This window comes from Castor canadensis, chromosome 11, assembly GCF_047511655.1.
Source record: "Castor canadensis chromosome 11, mCasCan1.hap1v2, whole genome shotgun sequence".
Taxonomy (NCBI): Eukaryota; Metazoa; Chordata; class Mammalia; order Rodentia; family Castoridae; genus Castor; species Castor canadensis.
The window spans coordinates 42,034,056-42,052,140 of record NC_133396.1 but is presented as its reverse complement, the minus strand read 5'-3'; the positions used below and the strand labels follow the sequence as shown (position 1 = coordinate 42,052,140).

The window sequence follows — 18,085 nt, the reverse complement described above, 5'->3', positions numbered from 1 at the left end:
TGTTTACTCTAGACAATATGCTTTTCTTTAACTTTGGCATATAAGCTAAAGAAAATTAAACCTTATTCTGAATCAGGAACTTGATTGGTATGTATGTATGTATGTATGTATTTATTTTTGCAGTGCTGGGGTTTGAACTCGGCCTACACCTTCAGACTCTCCACTAGCCCCTTTTTTTTTTTTGGTGAAGGTTCTTTTCGAGATAGGGTCTTGGGAACTCTTTGCCCTGGCTGGCTTTAAACCTTGATCCTCCTGATCTCTGCCTCCTGAGCAGCTAGGATTACAGGCATGAGCCACGAGCACCAGGCCATTGTCTACTTTTTTAAATTTGTTTTTGACAGTACTGGGGCTTGAACTCAGGACTGTGTGCTTCCTCAGCAAGCACTCTGCCACTAGAGTCATTCCTCCAGGCTTCATTCTTGGCTACTTTTAGAGAGAATATAAGACTAGAAATGTTGGCTATCCATACCGTGTTCCCTGAGATCAAACCGAGGGTCATGTGAATGTTAGGTGACTGCTGCTCTACCACTGACCTATATCCCTGTAGTCCTTTTAAAAGGAGTTGCACATTTCACCATTATGTATTTTCCTTTTTCTCTTGAAGTTTTTACTTTTTGAGACAGTTTCATGTAGCTCAGGCTGGCCTCAAATCTACCCTACTGCCTCCTCCTCAAGTGCTGGGATTATAGACATGTGGCACCATGCCCAACTACTCAAAGTTTTAAATCATCATCTTACCAATTTACCAATAGAATATATACCCAAGCATGCTTCATGTGTGCTTTCTGATTATTTTAGAGACTGGTAAAGTCTTGTAATTTTATAGGATTGAGTTATAATTTAATTATACTTCTATATCTAGGCAAATCCTGACTGGTCACCTTCACAGATCTCTTGTTTTCCTTGGGGCTTTTTTTTTTTTTTTTTTTTTTTTGGGTAGTGGCAGTGCTGGGAATCAAACCCAGGTTCCTGAGCATGCTAATGGCACTGTACTTCTGACCTGTATCCCCTAGAATCAGAGCACAGTCTGATTTCCCTGCTTTTCACTGGACACCTTAATAGTTTGCCCTCTAGAATTTTCAAATGAAAAGGAAGAATGAGCTAATAAGAAGGAAACTTGACCCCTCCTTTATCTTCCCTGTCAGGATCCTGTTTCATCACTGCTAAACCCCACTACTATCTCATTGTGCCATTGTCTTTCATAAGTATTACATAGCTTCCCTGAGAACATGTGTTGTGAGGAAGATATACTGGTCATCTTTAGAGTTATTAATCTTTTCTAAACATTCTAAACATTTTTTTCTAAACATTTTTGATGGCACTGAGGTTTGAACTAAGAGCTTCATGCTTGCAAAGCAGGTGCTCTGCCACTGCAGGTACACCTGCAGTCTATTTTGCTCTAGTTATTTTGGAGATAGGGTCTCAGAACTGGGTCTGGGGTAGGCCTCGAACCTTGATCTTCTTGATCTCAGCCTTCCAAGTAGCTAGGATTATAGGTGTGAGCCACCAGTGCCTGACTCCACTGAATTATTTTAAGTAGAACCATCACATTACTGGTTTTTCCTCTATCCTTCTGTTTTGTAGATATAGCTCCATTTTTAAACTATTTTTTAAAACTATTTCCCTAATGTATTTTGGTTTTTACTTTTTAAAAACACTCCATCTTTAAGTTTTGAAGTTGTTTCAAATTGGCATCTTTTCACTCTTGAGTTTAAATTCTTTTTTTCAGAATCTGGGCCATAAATTTTTCCTGAAATTGCCTTATCATTTGCCACTGAGGATAACTGATTCTTAAAATCTAGGTATTTTGGAGCAAATTTATTTATGTTGTGCTGGGGATTAAACTGAGCACTTTGCACATACTAGGCAACTGCTCTACCACCGAGTTACACCATCTCCTACAGAGTTTGCAAAATGTTCTTTGTATAATTTTGGGGTTTATAACAGTTCCTTTATGTTTTCCCTATAGTAATTTTGGAAGATGATCCATTTACATGTAATAGACGTGCACATCCTCATTTTAATCTTCTCATTATAAAGTCTTTCCATCTGTGTCTGAACCCTGTATCTTGGGACCTTAGATTCTAGGATAATGGACTTGACAATGTAATCACCAGTTGCTCAGCTTTATATATCAGAGGATAAAGCGTGTAAGAAAAGTTGAGTGACTCCCATTGAACAGTGTAGATGTCAAGTAGCTTATCAACCTGTCCTGTTTTGAGGTAATATGGCCATGACCCTAGAAATGAAGCTTTATACCTGCCACTTTCAGATTAATGTGTATAGATTAGAGGTACTAGTCTTAGTCTCTTCGAGTCTGGCTATTAAACTTTGAGGTTCTTATGTGAGTCTTGTTTCAGTGTTAGTCCCTTAAGAATTTATTTTTTGTAATACTGGGGTTTGAACCTGATTTTGTACTGTCTGGGCAGATGCTCTATTACTTGAGCCATGCCTCCAGCCCTTTATGAATTTACTTAACCTCATTTGGTAGACTGCTTCAGAGCTGTCAGATGTTTGTGCTTGAAATGGAGAAGAGAAAGACAAGCTGGCTAGCTGGGTGCTGGTGGTTCATTCACGTCTATAATCTTAGCTACTCGGGAGGCAAAGATCAGGAGGATTGCAGTTTGAGGCCAGCCCAGGCAAGTAGTTTGCAAGACCCTATTTCAAAAATAACAAACACAAAAAAGTGCTGTCAAAGTGACTCAAGCGCTGTATTGCCTCCCTAGCAAGTGTGAAGCCCTGAGTTCAAGCTCCTGTACAAAAAAAAAAAAAAGAAAGGTGATCATTAAACTGTGGATGATTGAAATTGGTGTCTTAGTAGAAGAGGAAGAGACTATTGGATACATTATTATTTTATGTACTTCGCAATCTTGAGAGAGATAGCATCCTTATTTTAAAGATAACATGTCCCAGCTAATAACTAAAACTAGAATTCAAACTTGGATTTGTCTCTATTTTCCCATTCTAGGTTCTATTTTCCCATATAAAAATTTAGTAAAGATAATAAGAAATGAAGAAACTGAGCATGGTAGTGCATATCTGTGATTTCAGCACTTGTGAAGTTGAGATAGGAGGAGCACAAGTTTGATTCTAGTCTGGGCTATGTAGTGACAAGACCCTATCACAAAAACCAAAGTAAGTAATAAAAAAAATAGACAGTAACTAGACAAATTACAAAGGGGATTATAAATACAAAATGATGTTTTAATACACTAAGCCTGATGTGATGCCTTGGGTTCAGTCCTCCAGCAGCAATGAAAAAAAGAAAAGAAAATTAACCTGACTTTATAGTATGTAGGTTTAATTGAACCAACTAAGAACAGGATAGACTAATTTGACTGTCCTCCTGATCTCAACTTCCCAAGTAGCTAGGATTATAGGCATAAGCCACTGGCATCCAACAGGGTCACGTGTTTTTAAGAATCCCATTGTATACCATTCTGTTGATATTTAAGTTGTGGTTGTTAACTAGTCCCTAATATTTGTGCTTTCTAACTCTGCTTCAACCCCCTATACTTCTGCTCTTCCATAGTTACTTTGTCATCTACTGATATCCCAGCATTTTTTCCTTAGTTCTATTCTAGAAATGCCCATCAATACCCCTACCCTGGTTGTTGTTTTTTTTTTTTTGAGCAGGTTTATGGTTTACTTAGATGATAAAGGCATTCCCAGAGTCTTTCATTGAAATATCTTACTTGCCTCTTTTTTTTTCTTTCTTGGTGTGACTAGGGTTTGAATTCAGGGCTTTATGATTACAAAGCAGGCACTATACCACTTGAGCCACATCTCCAGTCCTTTTTTTTTAATGTGTTGTGCTGGGTGGAGATTCATTGTGGCATTTACAGAAGTTCTTAACAATATATCAAATATATCATACTTGAATTCACCCCCCTTCTCTAGTCCATTTTCCCTGGTTATTTTGGAAATGGGGTCTCAAGAAGTGTTTGCCTAGGGTGGCCTTGATCTTCCATACTCCTGATCTCAACCTCCCAAGTAGCTAGGATTACAGGTGTGAACTACTGACATCTGGTTTCTTTCCTTTTATTTATCTTGGAAAAGAAGGATTCTTGGGCAGAATTTAACAGATACTCTATAGTGTGTTCTTGTTTCCAGTCATTACTTTCCCTTAACACTCTCTACATTCAGTGTCTTTTTGCTATAAAAATACCTAGATTGTCATTATTTTAAAAACTAACACATAGTTAGTTGGCTTTCATGTAGCTGTGACCAAAATACCTGAGAGAGCAACTTAAGTGGAGGAATGGTTTATTTTGGCTCTTGGTTTCAGAGGTATTAGTATGTCATGGTGGGGAAGGTTTGGCAGCACAGAGCAGACCAGTCCACTTGGTGGGCCAGGAAGCAGAGAAAGGCATACAGGAAGGGGCCAGCAGGGCAAGATAGAGTCTCCAGGGACATGCCTCCCAGTGATCTATTTTTTTATAACTAGGTCCCACTTAACCTTTCACCACCTTCCTATAATGGCATCTTACTATGAATCTATGAAAAGATTAAGTATTCATTAGGTCAGAGCCCTCATCTAATCTTCCCTAGAGATGCCAACACAAAACATCCAGAAGTTTGGATTTACTGATCCTCATTGCCCTGTAATTACTGATTACTTTCTTTTCTCCAGTAAATTTCTTTGAGTACAGGATCAGAACTGCTTTCCTTTCCCCATCATCTCTTCTATCTAGCCCTATGTAATCTGGATTCTGTCTATATCACACCGTAGAAACTATGCCACAAATGAGATTATTCTTTTTTGCAGTTTAAAGGTACTACAAAAGCCTACTGATGTTTATTTTATTCCATCCTAATAGTTTTTCCACTGTTCATACATTTTTTTCAAAACAAAGGATCACTGATTTACCCTTCCTTTTCTATAGTTTCTAAAGCTGGAAATAAAAGTGGCATGTTGAAATAGTACATTATAGATACATAGCAGATTTGTAATTATGTATGTTTATCCTAATTGAAATGTAAAGTGATGGTTTTCTGTATCATTGGTTAGGAAGTTAAGGTGTCCATTGCTTTAAAATATCCAGATACTTTTGATTGATTCTGCTACCTTTATCAGACACCTTTTGTAAAATAGGGAAAAAAAGCCTTCCATTTTACAGGTAGGGCTACTAAAGCACAGTAAAATATATGACCTTATTTGATGCTCTTTTTTCTTCTGCCTTACTCCATTTGTGGTGATTTTTTTTTTTTTTTTAATGTGAATTGTGGGGTTTTGTTTAGAATATAGACATACTGTTTTGGATGTCGTACTTAATAGGGATAGTGTCTAGAGTCATGGGGCTGAGTAGCAGGGTGTGGTAGTGCAGAGTTCCAGGCTAGCCTGGGCTATGTAGTGTGACCCTGTCTCAAAGAAAAAAAAAGAGAAAATCAGATGCTTGTAAGTTAGATGTAGTAGCTTAATCTCAGTGGCACAGTTTGAAGTTTTAGGTTTATTTGTTACAGAGCCATAAGTGACAATTTTTTGTTGTTGTTTTATTTAGCTTGTCAGCTCATTTGCAGCTTACATTTACTGGTTTCTTCCACAAAAACGGTATGTACTTTAAAGTAATGGAAATGATGTTTATTCGATTTGTTTTGTTTATTTTTGTTTGTTTTGTACTGAACTTTTGTTTTGTGGTAGTTGAACCTATAATCTCAACTAAGCAAGTGTTCTATCATTGAGCAACACCTTCAGCCCTCTGATAATGTTTATTGAACTAAAGTTATAAGGGTTACTGATTAAATTTTTAATTGGTTAATTGCCTTAGAACTAGGATAGGTGAAGAATCTCCTTAATATCTATTCTGCATAAACATTTTGAGTTGATGTTAATACATCATTAAAAAAAAATAAAACTGAACTACTAACCATTACTATCAATGGGATGTTAGTACTATATCAGTATCATATCAAGGAAATTAAATAGTATTTTATGTTATTTCAGGAAAGGCCAAAAGCATGCTGGGAAAAGGTATAGTTGTTTTATAGTTGTTAATTTGTCCTTAAGTTTTTGCATATGTCCTCTAATTATCATGTAATGTAATAAAACCTTTATTGGAAACATGCCAGGTTGGTTCTCGTTAGTATTGTTCCATAAGAAGCAAAGTTTAAAGGGTTGGAGGTGTAACTCAGAAGTAGAGTTCTTGCCTAGCTTGCCCAAGGCCCTGGGTTCTATTACAGCACTGAAAAAGAAAAGGGGGGGGGGAAACCAAACAAACCAGGTTTAATAATAAAATAGTTATCACAGTAAAGGTTGATAACCAGTCATGTCTTTTATCTAAGAAATTTTAAATCTGATGATATCTCTTAACTAATGCAGTCTTTAGTTTTTGCCTTAGATATGGCCCATAGCTGCTTTTTTTTGTTTTTAAGTAGAGAAGTAATCTGAATAGTGTCCTTTACACCCTTAATTATTTAGAATTGTATGATGGAATCTTTATTTCTAATCATCCATACTGGTTTTCTATAGTACTTTTAAAGTATATGGAGTCTAATACTTGGGAAGTTCATAATTTGACTTCTATAAGTTCATTACTCCTTTGTTTCCAGGGATTTGTTTAAAATATACAAATTCTCACTGAAATTACATCTTTGAGAAACAGTCTTATTAAACTTTTTCCTGTGTATGTGAGAAAATATGTAGTTTGAAAATTACTCAAATTCATTTCAGGCTTTTGGTTTTTTCTTCATATTATTAAAAAGGGAAAATTATTCATAATTCTGTTCTCTCAAAATAATTTCCCATCATAATTTTGAAATTAGTAGAAGTTCAGAAGGATTAGGAAAGAGTAGATATATTGCTTCTTTTGTTGAAAAAAGTTACTAGGGTTGGGTGCTCATGGCTCACATCTATAATCCTAGCTACTCAGGAGATAGAAATCAGGAGTACAGAGGTTCAAAGCCAGCCCAGGCAAATAGTTCATGAGACCCTATCTTGAAAATACTTAACACAGAAAAGGGCTGGTGGAGTGGCTTAAGGTGTAGAGCGCCTGCCTAGCAATTGTGAGGCCCTGGGTTCAAACCCCAGTACCACCAAAAAAAATCATGAGGGTACTATTCTCATGATGATTATCATTCTGGCAGTGATTTTGTTACTGTTTTGGACAGTGGATTCTGTTTTACTATATTAAAGTGTGGTTGTCCTGATTATAACTTCTGAGGAGACTGATTCAGACATGTTCTGTGCATATGTTCTGTATAAAATTGTTTTTTTGTTGTTGTTGTTTTGTGGTGCTGGGGATCTAACCAAGGGCCTTGAGCATGCTAGGGAAGCACTCTATCATTAAACTACGTTCCCCAGACTGTTGTTTTTGAGTAGGAAAATATGTTGTCTAAAATCTCAGAACAAAGTGATTTTGTTTTGATATATTTCGATAGATTCATCTATTATAATAGTTCTATTGTATATTACTGAAGTTTAATGATTAAATATTTAGGTTTGAACGGTTCACAATTTGGGCATTTTAAAAACAAGTAATATATAGAAGAGTAGCATGGGACCTTAATTTGCAAAGCCTTTGTTAATTGACATAGCACATACACAATTATTCAAAACTAAAATTCCTAAATTTTGGAAATTGGGATTCCCCTAGGTAGTAAATGATAACTAAATTTTTGCTATCTAATTTAGACTCAGAATAATTTTGGTAAAAGACTAAGTATCGCCATTTTATAATGTTTAATACCTTTTGAAATCCCCTTTTTAATCTCTAGTCACAAATTGTGGTCAGATCAAGACCTTCTTAGTTTCATATCTCTTTACATTCATAATTAAACATGTATAATAGTAATTAATTTAGCTTAAGTGTACCTTAAATAAATTTTCTAATAGATTTCCGAAGGGGAGTAAAAACTTTTTTATATGTGGTTGTTTTTCTAGGATTATTTCATTCCTGCTTCCTGCCAAGAAACTGTACTTGTCAAAATTTTTATTTTTTACTTTTAATTTTTTGGTGGTACTAGGGTTTGAACTCAGGGTCTTAAACTTGCTAGAGGCAGAGACTGGAAGGATTGGGGTCAAGACCATCCTGGGCAATAAAGTTACATTTATCTCAATTAGTAAGCCCATCTCGTGGTACATGTCTGTAGGTAGGAGGATTGGGTTCCATGGCTAGACCCTAGCAAAAATGTGAGACCGTATTTTAAAAATAACTAAAGCAAAAAGGGCTAGTGGCATGGCTCAAGTGGTCGAGTATCTGCCTAGCAAGTGTGAGTACCTGAGTTCAAACCCCGCTACTGCCAGAAAAAGAAAGAAAAAGAAATTCCCAGACTTCTTAGGAAAATGGGAAATGAATACTGTGTTTATATATTAAAGTAGATTTTAAAGTATTGATTTTTTATTTAGATAAGCCATCACAAAACTCAGAAAATGAACAAAATTCTGTTACCCTGGAAGTCCTGCTTGTGAAAGTTTGCCACAAAAAAAGAAAGGTAATGTATAAGCTGCCTTCTTTTTGTGGTACTTGGGATTGAACTCAGGGCTAGTGCTCTACCACTAGAGCCACACTCCCAGTCCAAAGGTAATGTGTAAAATGATACTTTTTGAAAAAAAAGACTAATTTTTGATTGTGTTTGGTTTTTTTGAGACTGGGGTCTTCTGTGTAGCCCAGTCTGGCTTTGAAATTTTGACCTATATGCCTCAGCCTCACACACCAACTACCATGCCCAGTGGAATAATTTTTTTGGCAATACTGGGGTTAAACTCAGGGCCTACTTGAGCCACTCTGCCAGCCTGGATTTTTTTTAATTGAACATGTTCATGCATACGTTGTATTTCAAAGCTAGTTTTAAAAACCTTAAAGAGTTAAAGAAATATGTTAATGGCTGAATTGTAAACTGTAACCTCTTTTGCCAACTTTGTGTTAGTTCTAGTCTGACTAGGTGTCTATACTTTCTCCAGTAGGAGTCAGGAAGAAGCTATGGCCTTATGACATGAATTCAGTTGTTTTACTATCATTTCTGTCTATTAGCTTATCCCTTAGCTATTAATATACATTAACATCGTAGATAAGAGTTGAGAGTTTTTCCCAAAAGGGTTATCTCTTAAAACACTACCATTAACTTATTAATACATTGCTTCAATTTTTTATTTAGAAGATGAAATTACTTCATCATAGAAACAAATATTATAACAGTAAAGTTTCCAGGGCCACCCACCAAAATTATCAGATACATGTTTAGTAGTCTTGAATCCTTCAGTTTTTAAGAAGAGCAGGAACTGACCTGTATAGAGGTTCCTATTGTTGATGTTCTTCCAAGATCATACTAAGGTGACAAGGGGCTTAGAAACTGCTGGAGCACTTGTAGGGAGTGGACTCAGGTAATAGGAGGTGGTGGTGCAACTGTTAAGTTTATGTAAAGTTAGAACACACTGCTCCTTCTCTTCAACCTCCATATAGTTTATGACAAGAAGAGAAGTGAAAATTCTAGCAGATAAATTATTTAGGAAAAAAAATGTGAATGTAAGTATAGTATGATCCATTTTTGTGTTTCAAAAACAAAATAGCAAGCATAAATATTTTCTTTGAAAGATAAACAAAGCCGCTAGTATTAGTCGTTTATAGAGTGTAGGACTTGGGGTGTGGATGAGACATATTTCTTGTTTTATCCTTTTGTAGAGTAGAATTTTTTTAAACTGTGAATATATATTCTTTTCATTTTTAAAAATGAAATTGCCAAAACCAGGTTGTGGTGGTGCATGCCTAGAATCCCAGCACTTAGGAGGTAGAAGTAGGGGTTGTGAGTTTTCTAGGCCAGCATTCTGGGCTATATAGCAAGACCCTGTCTCAAAAACAACAACAAAAAAAGAAGCTACCATAAAATATGTTGTATACTTTTTTTGTACCATGCTGTCAGCATAGCTATTTATATGTAAAAGAATATTACTCAAGCCAAGTGCCCGTGGCTCAAGCCTGTAATCCTAGCTACCTAGAAGGATGGAGGTTTGAAGCCAGCCTAGGGAAATAGTTCTTGAAACCCTATCTTGAAAAAAATTCATCACAAAAAAGTCTGGTGGAGTGGCTCAAGATGTAGGCCCTCAGTTCAAGCCCCAGTACCGCAAAAATTAGAAAAATCAGATGATCAACATTGCTTCTATAAATAACTTATTTATGGGCTGGGGAAATGGCTAAAATGGTAGAGGCCTGCCTAGCAAAGCACAAGGCTTTAAGTTCAAACCCCAATACCACACACACAAAAAATTAAACATATTTACTGTTCCATAATGTTGATTGGGAGCTTATGATACCCATCTTATGTTTCATTTCTAATGGTCCCATCAGTTGTTGTTGTATTAAAATAGAAAATTTAAGGAAAACAATGAAGTTACATGAGTTCAACATTAATATTAAGCTTGATTTCTAGTTCCATATTTTTTTTTCTTTTAAAAGGTGGTAGTAGTGATCGAACCCAGGGCCTTATGCATGCTAGGCTAGCTGTCTACCACTGAGCTATATCACCAACCTTAATTCCATGTTTCTAAGTTACACCATTTCAGAGGACCACCAGCTAAATATTGTATATATATATATATTATATCATTATTTTCATTGTATTGTAAGAATCCTCAATTGCTTTAACATTTAGAATATAGTTCCATTTTAATTTTGCTTCACAATTTTCAGAACTATGATTATCTTAAGATGCCATTTGGGTAGCATGTTTCCCATAGTTGTAATTAGCTAATAGCTTTATTGCAGTTCTTATCATTGCTTGTATATTAATATAATTTAATAATCTTTACCTTTGCAGGATGTAAGTTGTCCAGTAAGGCAAGTTCCCACAGGTAAAAAGCAGGTGCCTTTGAATCCCGACCTCAATCAAACAAAACCTGGAAATTTCCCGTCCCTTGCAGTTTCCAGTAATGAATTTGAACCTAGTAACAGCCATATGGTGAAGTCTTACTCATTGCTATTTAGAGTGACTCGTCCGGGAAGAAGAGAGTTTAATGGAATGATTAATGGAGAAACCAATGAAAATATTGGTAATTTTCATTTCAAAAATTTTACTGGGCTTTAACTGGGCTTTATCATTAGAGATTAAAGTAGTCAATGAAAATGACTGTAAAGTATTTCTTTTTGAGATATTTTAAATTTTTGCCTTCAAAGTTGGAAGGATTGGCATTATATTGTTATTTTGCTGTGCTAGAGATCAAATCCAGGGGCTCCCACATGATGGGTAAACTCTCTACCTCTAGCTGGTATTTTAAATTAATTTCTTCAGTAAATGATGAGTTCATCCTTCCCCTGATTACTTTTTTTGGGGGGAAGATGGGATCTTTCTATGTTGCCAGGCTGGCCTTAAACTCCTGGGTTCAGGTGAGCCTCCTGAGTACTGAGACTACAGGTGTTTGCCACTATGTCCAGCTTCCAACATGTTGTAATGAAAATTTTCCAACAGAATGAACAGTTGAAAGAATTTTGTAATAAATATCTGCCTGCTCCCTATTCAGATTAAAGATGAACTTTTTTAGTTTTGAAATGGGGTCTGATTGTGTTACCCAGGCTGGTCTCAAACTCCTGGGTTCAAGTGATCCTCCTAGCTCAGCCTCCCTAGTGCTGAGACTGTTAGTCACACCACCGCACCCAGCTTGAACATGAATAATTTATTATATTTATCTACATGTTGATCCCTCCTATCCATCCCTTGATTATTTGAAAAATTCTGAGTTAATCATTGCAGTAATCATTCAGCTAACAAAGGTGTTTTGATAATAGTCTCCAAAAGCTCATAAGCTAGGGTAGACAGACATGAAAAAAATAATTGCAGTATAATGTGAGTACAGTAATAAAAGGTATATGTGAAGGTCAATGGAGGCACCTTAGGAGAAGTAATCATTGAGTGTTGAAGTGTCCTTTGAAAATTCTCTTTTTTTAATTTTTTTTTCTTTCATTCATATATGCATGTAATGTTTGGGTCATTTCTCCCCCCTGAAAATTCTTAAGAAAGAACCTTGGGTGATGAGTTAGCGAAGAACATCATTCTAAACAGAAATTTGCAGTTGTAAAGGTGTGAACTTAGTATCAGTGAATGTCAAAAAGTAGTAAGGACTGCTGCACTTCATGGTACATACCTGTAATCTCAGTACCAAAGAGGTTGAGGCAGAAGGATAAGAGTTAAAGTCACATCCTACACATTGTGAGACCCTATCTCAAAAAAGAAAAAAAAAATAATATACCCATATGGTAAAAATGCAAAATGGGAACAAGTATGGTCTAAATATTGCAACTTGATTTTAATTTGTGCTTTATTTGGGATAAAGGTAGCATGTTTTATGTTAAGGGACCATAAATCATACCACATTTTTGTTCAAATATTTATAACACATTTTGTTGAATTCAGATGTCAATGAAGAACTTCCAGCCAGAAGAAAACGAAATCGTGAAGATGGGGAAAAGACATTTGTTGCACAAATGACAGTATTTGATAAAAATAGGTAATATTGATGGGCAAGTAAGGTTTCTATAGTGTTCTAGAGATGTCTTCATTCTGAAGCAGAATATAATGCTGAATGATGATTTCATTGCATGTGCTTTATTCTTATGAATAGAAATACAAATTTGCAAATTTTTATTATATAGAAAGTAGTAAGCACTAATAACAGTCTTTGAATGACTCAGTTAAAATTGTTTATTTGGCAAGTATTTTCTAAGTATTATCTGCTCTCTACCATACATTAGTCTGTACAATAGAGAAGCAAAGAGTCCCTACCTTCCTGTGGCTTAACTTTTAATGTAGGATATAGACCACTCTACCAAAGTATCAACTAATGTCAGCTAATGATACATGCTGTGAAGAAAAACAACTTTATAGAGAAAGCCTCTGGAAGAAGAAATATTTGAACAGAGTTCTAAATAAAATGGGTGTAAATTGTAGTTACATGCTTGCTAAAGTTAAGAAAGAAAATTTATATAATCATTGTGTGGCTACATGTGCATTTGACACAGAGTGGCAAGGGGAAACAGGGCTTTAATCATCTCTGTAGTCTGGTTGGAAATGAAACATCTTAGCACCAGTAAAGGAAAGTCTAGGAAATAAATGCAGCTTTTTTTTGTTGTTGTTGTTTTAAACACATTGGAGGATGTAGGTCCTGAGTTCAAACCCCAGTAACACACACACACCACTCCCACCCCAAAACCCTTGATAAAGCACTGTTGATGAGGCTGTAGGGGGCAAAAGACCTCTTTACGCATCACAGGTAGGAAAGTACATTGGATTGTAACCAATAAATATACAACCACAAAATGGAATATTATGTAGCCATGTAAAAGCATGAGGGAAGCACTCTTACATTTGGGAATATAGTACTCCATTACCTAAATAAGTAAAGCCAGCATTTCTTTTTTTTCTTTTTTCTTTTTTTTCTCTAATACTGGGGCTTGAACTTAGGACCTTTTCCTTGAGCCACTCCACCAGCCCTATTTTTGTAAAGGGTTTTTCAAGATAGGGTCCCACAAACTATTTGCCCTGGCTGGCTTTGAACCATAATCCTCCTTATCTTTTAAAATAGAAAGTTGAGCAGCTTTGTTGATATACTGTGGAAAAAGTAAATTCAACTATTACAGCACAGAGAAATTGCAAAAGTTCTTGAAGTCTCAAAATTATTTGGTGTTAAGAGTTAGACTTAAGAGACAGACTATCTGAATTCACTTGTTACATCTGTCTGCTCACTATATGACCTTAAGGCAAGTTACTTAATGTTTCTGTGCTTCAATTTCCTCTTCTTTAAATGGAGTAGTAGCACCTGGATCATAAAGTGGTTGGGAAGGTGAAATGAGCCTGGTACATAGTAAACATTCAATAAGTATTTTACAATCTAGTAGGATTTCTTAAGATTGCTGAAGACAAGCCAGATTCTTGATATGTATGTACAATCAATTGTTGAGCATGGTAGGTTTGATGTTGAAGTGGTTGCCAGTGTTTAAAGATAGGGAAAAAATATTTAAACTATATGTGCATACATATGCAATATGCACATAAAATATACCGTGTGAGTAAAATTTAATTGATTATTTGATTCAACCAGTATTCATTCATTCATTAAATACTTAATTCAGCACCTATATGTGCCAGATGCCATCAGATTCCTGTTACCAGGTTTGACATTATAATCATTAATTTGTATACTTGACAAATATCAAAAAGTAAAGGATTCTATTTCAAACATTTATAGTAGTTAAAAATCACACACATAATTCTTAGTGGTTCCATAAGGTGAGTATTGTAACATTTCCATTTTGGGGGGGCAGGGGTGATTCTGGGTCTTGCACATGCTAGCTAGGCAAGTGCTCTATCACTAAGCTACATCTCCAGCCTGTCACCCTAGTTTTAAAAGTATGAGGCCTGCACACATGCTTTATATTTAACGTGTAAAATTTACAAGATTTTGAGACCTTAGGAATATTATATTTTAAATGTTTAAAGTTACATCTGAGCAGTTACAGTCATGAAAGAATTTTGTCAAAACTTGAGTATAGATAAATTTTTAAATCTTCCTAGATATAAATTTAATAAATGCTTCTTAGTGTAAATCTAAAGCTGTAGAATTTCTGTACATAGTAACACACAGGTTACCTTAAAGTGTATGTGTTTGTCTAACAGGCGCTTACAGCTTTTAGATGGGGAATATGAAGTAGCCATGCAGGAAATGGAAGAATGTCCAATAAGCAAGAAAAGAGCAACATGGGAGACTATTCTTGATGGGAAGGTATGGACTGACTTAGAAGATTGAGCACATTACAGTTGTGAACTCCCATTTTTGATTAATGTTTTCTTCCCCAAATGCAAATTCATATTGGAAGTAAAGAGTCTTTTGTTTTTTAATACTTTGAAATACACAAGTAAAATGATCTAGTCAGAGGATTTCATTGAAGGCATTGTTCTTCAAGACAGACTGCCTGATTCAGATCTCTGAGTTGTGTAGCATTTTGCAAGTTACTTACTGGTGTACAGTTTTTACATCTATAGAATGAAGTATAGAATTGATGGATCAAATGAGATAATAAAATATATGCCTGTCACACAATACGTGCTCAATAAATGTTAACTACTGTTTTAAATCTTATTTGTAGTAAGAGCAAGTAACATGTAATGACTAGCAATAAATTTGTCAAGAAATCTGGGGCCAGACATGGTGATTTTGACCTGGGAAGCAGAGATTGGGAGGGTCACAGTTTGAGGCCAAACCAGGCCTGCAAACAGTTTGTTTCTTACCCAATAAAAGCTGGGCATAATAGCACATGCCTGTCATCCCCGGGTCATTGGGAAGTGTAAATAGGATCAGGGTACTGACCAACCCTAACATAAATGTGAGATTGTATTTGAATAATAACTACAGCAAAAAGGGCTGGGGAAATGCCTGCTTAGCAAGTGCAAAGCCCTGAGTTTGAACCTTAGTACTGCAAAAACAACAACAACAACAGCAGAAAAACTTACAGAGGTCAGATAAATATACCTAAGTATAAAGGAATAAATAAGCATGCATTTATTTCTTAGTAGGCAGTCTTAGCAGAATATAAGTGTGCCATTTTGAAATAGATCAGTAGCAGTTGCAATCTCAAGGATTTTTTTTAAACCTAAAAATTAGTCTAAAGTTAATATAACATATAATAATACTAAGAAAACTTAGTATTCATAGTACAAGGGAAATTTTGGGAAGATAGAATAAGGTTTGAAGAACTTAAAATGGACTGAGCATGGTGGTACTCGATTATAACCCTAGCACTTGGGAGGCAGAGGCAGGAAGATCGTACATTTGAGGCCTACCTGGGCTGTGTAGTGAGATCCTATTTGAAAACAAGAACAACAACAAAACCACACTCAGAAAACTTTCTGTATAATATAAGAATATATCATCAGATCACTGCACTATACTCATGAAGTAATTTCATGTCTATTTGAAATTTAGTGTATGATAAAGGTGATAGTGTACAGGTCTGTACGGGGAAGAATATTGATTGTGACAGAACTGATCTTAGCCATCTGAAGATAAACTTACACCTAATAAATTCCAGAAGGCCTTTAAACATAAATGTGAACGTTAACATTCTAGTACTGCAGAAAAAGTTGTTAATAGTCTTGAGGTGAGAAAGACTCTTGTAAGGATGATACAAAAGCCAGAAACAGCTGGACGCCAATGGCTCGCACCTGTAATTCTAGCTATTCAGAAGCAGACATCAGAAGGATTGAGGTTTGAAGCCAGCCTGGGCAAATAGTTTACGAGACCCTATCTTGATAAAACCCAACACACAAGAAAAGGGCTGGCAGAGTGGCTCAAGTAGTAGAGTGCCTGCCTAGCAAGTGTGAGGCCCCAAGTTCAAAGCCTAGTATGGCCAATAAAAAAAAAAAATTCTGTTCCACAAAAATGTGAAATTAACAGAAATGGAACTGTGACTGTATCTCAGTGGTAATGTGCTTGCCTAGCATGCATGAGGCTCTGGGATCAGTCCTTAGCACCACAAAAAAAAAAAGTGATAGAGGCTGGGGATGTATTTGAGTGGTAGAGTGCTTAACATGCTTGAGACCTTGGGTTTAATCCCTAACACTGGAAGGAAGAGGGGTAGGGGACCCAGAAATGATTCACTAGCTGATGAAATTTGTATCTCACAATATGGTGATATTACAAACACATGTAAGTTTTATAAATCTGTAAGTGGAAAGGAGTTGGGATAGTGTTTATACTTTATATGCTCAAGGCTCTCTGTTTAGTCCCTAGTATCAGAAAAATAAAGGAGGCAGGGGTGAATAAGAAAAAGAGCAATCTAGTAAGAAAAATGAGTAAAGAAAAACCAGATAGTTCTTAAAAGGACAAATAGAGATGCCAGCAAGCTTCTAAAGTGATATTAAACATACTCAACCAAGACATGAAACAAAAGATAGTACTTTTTTGACAAAGATTAAAAAGCTTCCCAGTTTATAGTATTATGGATGTGGAGATACATACTGTCAAGTAATATTTTTAACTCAGAATAAATTTGGTAGAACCTTACTGGAAAGCAGACCTATAATATGTATAAAATTAAAATTGTGTGCATTTCGTCATTAGCAATTGCAGTTCTACGATTTTGTTTCATGGTATCAATTGGTTAGCTGAAAAATAAGATCTAAAAAAGATAAGCATTTAAAAAGAGAGTTTGACAAGACAATTTCCATGATTTTAAATTTTTATGGAATATTATATATAATTCCACTTTTTCTAAAATAAATATTATAGTGGCTAACTGAGTATTGGGGAATTCAACTAATTTCATTTCTGTGTATTCATCTACAGTGCTTGAATTTTCTGCAGCTGTTTATAATTTTTTTAGTATGTTCATTAAAGATAAAACGAATATATATGAAGGTTTTAGTCTAAGAAATTACAGCAATTGCTTTTTGGCAATTTGTCTAAGATAATTCTAAAAATTGTTTGCAGCAATATAAAATAGATGTTCTTTAAATTAGAACCCATAGATACACTATTTTTTAAAAAAACATCTGTGGTATTTTATGTAAATGTCCTGTTAAGCCAGTTTTGGTTAATTGCTAATTACTGGTTTTTTGGTTTTGTTTTGTTTTGTTTTTATTGGTACTGTGGTTTGAATTGGCCTCAATGCTTGCTAGGCAGATGCTCTACCATGTGAGCCACTCTGCCTGCACTTTTTTGTGTTGGATTTTTTCGAGATTGGGTCTTGTGACCTATTTGCCTGGGTTGGCCTTAATCCTTGATCCTCCTCATCTCTGCCTCCTGAGTGTCTTCAGGTATGGGTGAGACATTGGGTCAGATGGTTAGTTAGGAACTAAGGAACCAAAGAAGAGTTGTCTTACAAGTGATTTGAGGTGAGGGTAGAGAGCTAAGATAATTTAGTATACCAAAACAGAAGAAATTTTCAGGCTGAGAGTAGCCAAGGAACATTACTAATTGTAAAACTTGCTCAATTCACAAAAAGGAAAAAATAAAAAGGAATTGGGTACCTATGATCAAAGGTTGAAAGTAGGCTGGCTTTTGGATACCACAATTTTCTTTTGCTTTATTTTAAAGACATTTAGAATTGGTTATCCACATAGAAAATGGGAAAGTTTCTTGAAGGCTGGTTTCTGACTCTTGAAA

The 18,085-nt window shown here is 35.5% G+C and overlaps 1 protein-coding gene across 2 annotated transcripts in view; it reads left to right on the top strand.

The window, feature by feature from the left end:
- Positions 1-18,085, top strand: part of Suz12 (SUZ12 polycomb repressive complex 2 subunit) — a 37,850-nt gene that overhangs the window by 9,045 nt on the left and 10,720 nt on the right. The window contains exons 5-10 of one of the 2 annotated variants that reach the window (XM_020174473.2): positions 5,502-5,551; positions 5,945-5,971; positions 8,345-8,430; positions 10,750-10,981; positions 12,340-12,433; positions 14,599-14,704. In XM_020174473.2, the coding sequence (XP_020030062.1) occupies positions 5,502-5,551; positions 5,945-5,971; positions 8,345-8,430; positions 10,750-10,981; positions 12,340-12,433; positions 14,599-14,704 (595 nt within the window). The remainder of the gene's footprint in view (positions 1-5,501; positions 5,552-5,944; positions 5,972-8,344; positions 8,431-10,749; positions 10,982-12,339; positions 12,434-14,598; positions 14,705-18,085) is intronic. The other variant, XM_020174474.2, reaches the window with a different exon arrangement.